At 39.2% G+C, this 7,703-nt stretch overlaps 1 gene segment (V, D, J or C); it reads right to left on the bottom strand.

Annotated features, from left to right (window-relative positions):
• Positions 1–6,114: 6,114 nt before the first annotated feature.
• On the bottom strand, positions 6,115–6,679 carry LOC128099603 (immunoglobulin kappa variable 1D-16-like). The segment is given in 2 exon segments: positions 6,115–6,491; positions 6,602–6,679. Coding segments are annotated over 2 exon segments (426 nt in total).
• Between the last annotated feature and the right edge of the window lie 1,024 nt (positions 6,680–7,703).

The raw sequence follows: 7,703 nt of genomic DNA on the forward strand, positions 1-7,703 counted from the left end.
TAAATAAGAAATACAATGATACACAGGGGGTAAAATAGGACTAAGAAGTTTTTATTTAACCTTTTGTTATATATTTTACAAATTTTTAACAATATGCAACAAACTTAAAAGAAACTTGAGAAAAGTAAGTTTATATTTTATATTTATATGATATAAATGTATAAGCTAATATATTTATATTATATTTTATATAATACAAGAAAAGGAGGGTGAGATAAGCAACGATAATTTTTATTGGAAGTAGTCTATTTTCTAGTTGTGTTAAAGTACACAGTATCTTTTCCTCAGCTGTTTTGTTTTGCTCTTTCTTTTTTGTAATAGGGTAAAATTCCCTTTTAACCCAGGACAGAGATTTGAGGAAACTATATAGACAAGCATTCTTGGATCATGACAGGCTAAGCCGTAATCCAACTCCAGAGCAATCTTTTTAATAAAATAGAAGAGCACAACTTGATACCGTCCATACCTAGAACATATCTGAATCCCCACAAAACTGATTCAGAGACCAGAGTTAGGGACCAAGGCAGAGACAGAACAAAAAAAAAGTTAAGAAATAAGAGATTTTGTGGGATTTAAACAGCAGGTTTCATCAAGTCAATGAGAGGGACAGAAACTGAGCAAGTTTCTGGAAGGAGCTGACAGACAGAACTGCAACAAAATTTAAACATAGAGACAAACACAAAAGGAGAGGAGTACAGTTTTGAGGGAGTTGAGATTGGGGATCTTCTCGCCTGAACAAATACAAATGGCCATCATACTCTCATTTATCCAAAGCAGCACACTGACAATAGAGGTTCACCCAGTGTGGGAAGGTGCCTACCCAAATGTCAGCAGGGCATCCCCTAATTGTATCTGTAGAAAGATTTATATTATTTCCTTGCTTATCTCATTAGCAGCTAATAGTTTAATTTTTGTGATTAATTCTTTATATTGACTTTCAGACATTATTTTATCATCTGATTCAGAATTTATAGATTCATTATCGATATTTGTATAAAATAAAGCTTGAATATTTATTTGACTGGTTCGTGTTTGTGGCCCTATCCTTCAATTGACAGATATTTGTTTTCTTTTGTTCAAAAGAAGCTTTTAGCATTGTTGGTGAGAGGACGGAGCAGATGCCATAACAGGCTGCTTGGTCTTCTCTCAGAGATCAGGCCTCAATTTCAGTCTCCTGAGACAGAGCAAGCAGTTTCTAAAAGAGCCACCAACAAAAGGCAATTAGTCACTAGTGCCCCTGACCACAGGGACAAAGGAGATAGGACTCACCAACGTGGGCCACTGAGCCAGCCTCCACAGTCAGTGCATACTAGGCCAGCCAGCCTCCACAGCAGCTCAAAGACAAAGCCTGGGACTTGTGCAGGCCTGCCCCAAAATGGACTGTGGCCATGACCAGCCTCTAACTAGTGCTAGACAATTAGAACAAACTAATATGATAGCCACTTGCTTAAGCCAATCATATGTAAAGTGACCTAACTGCCCGAGGAATGCCCCTTGGCTATTCTTAAAAGGAGCCTGTGAGCTCCTCTTAGGGTTGTTGCCCTTTTGCCTTTGCGTGGGACGGTCAGCCCCAGTATTCTGGAATCTTTCTTGAGATAATAAGCATTCTTGCTGATTGCACACTTGGATGGTGGTCATTTTTGGGAATTCTCCAGGACCCTCACAGTTGGGGAAGGGAGGTGAAGTTTGAGAAAAGACATCAGCAGAAGACATATAACTATCATTAGTGTCTCTTGTTCTAAATATTTCAGTATCTGCCTTTTTTTATTATTTATTTTTTTAATTTTTAATGGCTTTGAAGCTTGAGATAAAAGGGAATATAGAGACCATACAGGTATAGAAAAGCTACCTTCTCTTTTCTGAGACTGTTTAAAGGCTTTTACACCCTGGTTACATGTTTTACAATTAAGAATTGCCCTTCTATTTGGGTGGAATCAGTAGCAATGTTTATGTATCTATTGAAATAACTTTTAAATCTACAATGTTTTTATCTTAATATATATTTTTCAAATTTCCAAAGTCTTCTGAATCTGCCTCATCTGGGAGAGGAGGCTATGACCCTGGAGGCTGTGGAAGAGAAGGAGCTTTAAGCTGTATGTCTGCAACAACAGTTTTTACTTTCTGTTTTGTCCATTCTACGAAAACCTCCTTCTTTGCTCCTTTTATTTGTTTTAAAGTTTCATACTCGTGTAAAGAAGCTGTCATCTCTTCCTCAGCATTCTTGCTCTCATCCTCTCCATGTATTACAGTGAAAACAACTAGTCCTGTATCCATGTGGTCCAAATTTTTATTAGAATGCTTTTTTCATCCTGCAGATGAGCTTTTGGACATTCTGTTTTATTCTTCTCCCCCAAACCTACATCTAATGTCCCTTCATCAGGAAATCAAGGAGTATATTCACATGCAGCATTTCCACAATCTAGCAATTGGGCCATAGAGACTTAAGTACTGCTCTCTTTTTAAAAAATGCACTAGTCAATATAAGGTATAGGTTTACCTGATTCTTCACCATTATTTCTGTTTACCTCTTTCTGCAGAGGTCTCCATATCCTTTCTTCAGAGGGTTTTCAGGTCCATGTTCAGGTGCTACTTGTGCGTTTTCTCCTGTCAAGGAGGGAACCTTCGGATGAAAGTAGCCTAATAATAATAATAATAATAATAATAATAATAATAACAATAACAATAATAATAACAATAATAATAATAATGTTGACTACAGCCTAAAGCTATAGACAGCTTTGCTTCAGTTTCCGTATACTTTATACACATAAATGCAACAAAGATGGCAGTTATCCAAGGAATGTTGAGTTCAGAAGAACATGATAGGAAACTCAATTAGAAATCAAGTGAATAAACATCAAGGAGCACAAACTAAATATTAACACTTCTGTTATAAAATCTGTTTCTCAGATGTTACTGAGAACAAGTTAATTTAAACACAATTGCCTGGCACATACTATAGATTATATCTCAGGGAAGCATGAGAGCAAGGCAGAAGGCCACATCCAGATTCAGGGTAGACTGCAGACAGATTTTTTTGTTCTGTGCTCTTGGAACCTCCCTCTTCAAGACTCAGCATACCTTTCACTTATTTTTTTTTATTTTTTGTTATTTTCCAACAAAGAGAAGTTGAATGGAAATTAATATGAGGCAGGAAAGAGAGACAGTAGTAAATTTAGAGCGGGAAGCAGTAGGTGGATAAAATACTGCAGCCAGGCCTGGGAAACAGTATCCTTGTCTTCCTTCCTGCTGGATAAGGGAGAAGAACAACAGCTGAGGGAAGAAAGCGATCTTCAGGGAAGGTGATGGCAGGACAGGGGTCTAAGTCACAAGAAGAAGGCAAAGCAGGAGAGATACAATGTAAGGAACCTCAGTCCATTTTCCACTGTGTTGGAGAAAAGATCTCTCCTTGTTGTGGTTGATTTTGTTGAGCTTTTATTCCATACCAAGTATTATAGGAAATGGAACAAAGAAGAAATAAGTCAGCAATGAAAAGAGCCTGTGAGCATCCTTGCACTTCTGAGACTATGCTGTGGTGGATGACTCCATCCTGAGGGGACAGTAGCAAGTAAAGCGTGTAATGAACCCAGCCATATTCAAAACACCATGCTGTTCTCAGGACTCATGATTAACATTTAACTTTTGTAGAAAAACGTGCATCACATTTCTAGTATAGGACCCCTACAGACACTAGGATGGGCTGATTATTGAAGTGAGCCAGGTCTGTAGCATGCCCAGCTGTAACAAATCGATACTGATTTGCATGTACCGTAGCCCAGCCCTCAGGCACGAGGACTTCTTTCAAAGGTTGGTCACACACTGATAGCTTCAGTTGCGGTCAGGAAACAGACATAAGGCTCTCACTCAGTTTCTTGGGTTGACGCTTCTCTGCCTCTGTTAAAAAAAGAAAAGAAAACAATAATTACTTATCAATTACTGTAAGGGATATCTGGTAGCTCAAGGAATTTCTCATTTGACATAATTTATCCTGTGGGTATTTGATTTGTATTTTTAATGTCTGTTTTCAGATGTGACATGTAGATATTCTATAATCAACCCTTCTTGTCTACAATTCTGGGAGAAAAAAGGTACAATTTCTTGCTGGTCAGTATAGTATCAGCAGAAACCAGGAAAATCTCCTAAGCTCTTGCTCTACGGTGCATTCACATTGGAAGATTTGTTCCCATTGAGATACAGTGGCAGTGGACTGATTTTACCTTCATCATTAGGAGCCTAGAGTCTGAAGGTGTTGCCACTTATTACTGTCAGCTCTATTGGAGTATCCCTCCCACAGTGGTGCAAGTCAGAAAATAAGCCACTCAGAGACACAGTAAAGGGAAGCTGGATGGCTGCTACTGCTCCTGGACTGATCTAGCCTACATGTGCTGAGAATATTTTCAGATGTAACCTGGTTTTAGAGTTTGCTGTTAGGTTTTGGTAGAAGCAGCAGTCCAACATTGTGTCATTCTGCTCCACAAGCACAGAAACAAGTATTGTGCTCACCATTTCATGAGCACATAGGTCCATGTGTATTAGGCATCTGCACTGCATCATCAGTTGGAGTTAGATAGCAAAAACAAGGCATTTAATATATGAAAAGGAATTTAAACACAGAAATGTGGAATCTGTGTGATGTACATTAACTGGCTTATATAAGATGGTGTCAGATGGTCAGCAGTGTTGCTTCTAAATGTAAGGTAGATTCTGACTATTCGCTAGAAGCCCAGGCCCTCTTGTTAATGAAAATTCAAAGTAGCTGAACATTTGCTTCTGAAACAAGTTCCCACAGTCCAATGGGTGATAATGGTGGTTCTGTAGTCCTCCCATCTATCCCTGCATCTGCTTGTAGTTGTTGGTTGATACTACATTCTCATATTTTGACTCTCAATTTTCATTAAAAGGCCCCTAACTGAGCAATGCTATGGGAAATCATAGCAGAAAGGTAAATTATTGGCTAAAATAGTCCATAAACAGCTTTTAATGTATATAAACAGGCAGCTAATTAAAAATAAAAATGAGCTCTTTGCCTTCTTTATTGAGTACCAACTCATTTGCATATTAAGGAAATGGAAAGATTTACAAGACTGCCATGCAATCAGTGTCATTCCTCCTTTTCTTCTCACTATATGACTTAATAAGGAGCCTTGACTTATTAAATCATCTACTGTGAACTCTCCTCACTATCGGTACTTCCAATATTGTATTTCTCCATTTTCTCTAATGTCCTCAATTACAGCCCTGTTATACAACTTGAAAGTCTTAATCATTGGCATACAGCTCCATGGGCTTGTAAGGTAGGAGATGGAAAACTATCAGTGTTCTGTTTCTGGGAACAATGAGCATCAATACTCCAACCTTTTGTTTCCTTGACATGTCTGGAGAAAGCATGGTGTGGACTGACATACTGTGAATGAACACTAAAACCCCCCTACTTCTAATTTCAACTTCCTTAAAATAATAGTGACCTTGCATCACCATAATGAAAATATCTGATAAAAACAATTTTAAAAGCACAGATTTATTTTGGCTTAGCTTTTCGGAACTTTCAGGCAATAAATTGAGGGAAGGCATTTGGAGTCACTGTATTAACAACATGGTGGGTCTGAAAGCAAGAGTTCCATTTGAAACATCCAGAGATAATATACACTCAAGAGTCTGTCCCCATTGAACTACCTCCTCCAGCTTGGGCACATACAACTAAGGATTCTGGAACCCACCATGATTATATCCAGAACTGGAGTCAGGTATCTCAAATGCAAGTTTTAGGAGATATTGCAGCATCAAAACAGCATGTCACAGACTGTGAGGTGCTGTTATCTGAATAGTAGGTCCATGAATTAAAATAATCTTTCTTCAGTTATCATTAGAGGTGACATGTTGGTGTATGAATTGCAAAGATAGCAGAGCTAGGATCACTAAACATAAGAGAAACTACTTTTAAGAAAGTGAGATATTTTGATTTTAAAAATCGTGAGATATTTTGATCTGTCTGTGCTCTTGGGCCTGAGATGAAGGTTAAGAGCAGAAGGGCCACACTGACAATTCTCTACACTCCCCACAGTGATCTTCAAAGTTCAAGTGAGTATTATAACAAAATATTAGCATGTGCAGGCACTAAGACAAGCAGCTGAGGCAGCTCAGTCTTACTTCACTGCACTCCTGGGAGGTTTGTGTTATGACTTGTATCACTGTGAGAGGGGTACTTTGATACTGTTGACAATAATAAGTGGCAATGTCTTCAAGCTGCAGACTGCTGATTGTGAGAGAGTAATCTGTCCCAGATCCACTGCCACTGAACCTTGATGGGACCCCTGTATGCAAGCTGGATGTCTTATAGATTAAGAGTTTAGGTGCATTCCCTGGTTTCTGCTGGTACCAGGCTAACCAGCTATTAATGTTCTGGCTGGCACGGCAAGTGATGGTGACTCTGTCTCCAAGCGATGCAGACAGAGTAGATGGAGACTGGGTCATCTGGATATCACATCTCACACCTGTGGTTGAAATATACAACAAACGTATGGCGTTAACCATATTATGACATAGTTTCCACAAAAAGCCAGGCAGCACTCACCATACTGTTCTCCATGTCTGTCTTCCTTACCTGAAAAGCAGAGCAGCAGCAGCCCTAGGATCTCACCAAGGATCCTCATGTTGATGCTGTATCTTCACTGAGAGTGACTTCTGCACCTAGAGTCAACACCCTCTGAAGAAATCCTCATAGTAGTGGGCTGTGCTCTGACCACATGCAAATCAGCAGGGCTGTGTGGGGCTGGAGCCACCTGCAGGATTGGCTGGGCTCATCTCAGAGACTTAGCATAAGTACAAGAATGCTCAGATTTTTAAGACTGAGAGGAGCAGAAAAGATCTGCTTTCATATAACATGTTTCTTTCTATGAGTCAAAGAACAGTTTTAGTGTAGGAATATATAAATGATATGTTGTTTTTATCACTCCCTGTTCCTCTTTGTGCTTGTCTTGGGCACATTCCTATTAAGGATGGTGACTGACCATCTGAAATGAAAAAGACATGGAAATAGGAAGAATTGTCAGGAAGAAGAAAGGGAATGTCACTGAGAGGAGGAAGAAAAGAACAAGGGAAGATAACGGGAGAGTATGATTGATGGTGTGTGTGTGTGTGTGTGTGTGTGTGTGTGTGTGTATGTTTCAAGTCTATGTAAGAAGATGTGCATGTGCATATCACAGAGCATGTATGGAGGTCAGAGGTCAACTTTCCATCTTGTATACAGACAGGGATCCCACTACTCCTGCTGCTGTGCTGGGTACTCTTACACTCTGTTAGTTGTGCTGTAAGCTTCCAGTGATTCTGTCTCAACTTCCTATCTCACCTGATCGATACTTAGATGAGCATTGCTTTATCCACATTTTTAGTGGATTCCATGTATCAAAGGGATTGACCTCAGGTCACTTGACAGGTTTAATTTTCAAGAGTTTTAAACCACTGAGCCATCTTCCAGGCTTGAAGTGTTTGTATTTTAACTGAGCCCTGACAATCCTAGATGTTTGCTTCTAAACTACCATTAAAAGGTTTGTATACATAAGAAGTACAATTCTGAGAGCCTTTCATAAAGCCAGAATTCAACTTATCCTAGTTGTAATGAGTCAGACATTTCTGGCTAGAACTCTGATACTCTAACTCCTTGAAAGCCTAAAAGAGATCCTAACAACATACTTTGGCCCCACTAC

This window comes from Peromyscus californicus, unplaced genomic scaffold (genome assembly GCF_007827085.1).
Source record: "Peromyscus californicus insignis strain IS unplaced genomic scaffold, ASM782708v3 Scaffold_6__1_contigs__length_162567912, whole genome shotgun sequence".
Lineage (NCBI taxonomy): Eukaryota > Metazoa > Chordata > Mammalia > Rodentia > Cricetidae > Peromyscus > Peromyscus californicus.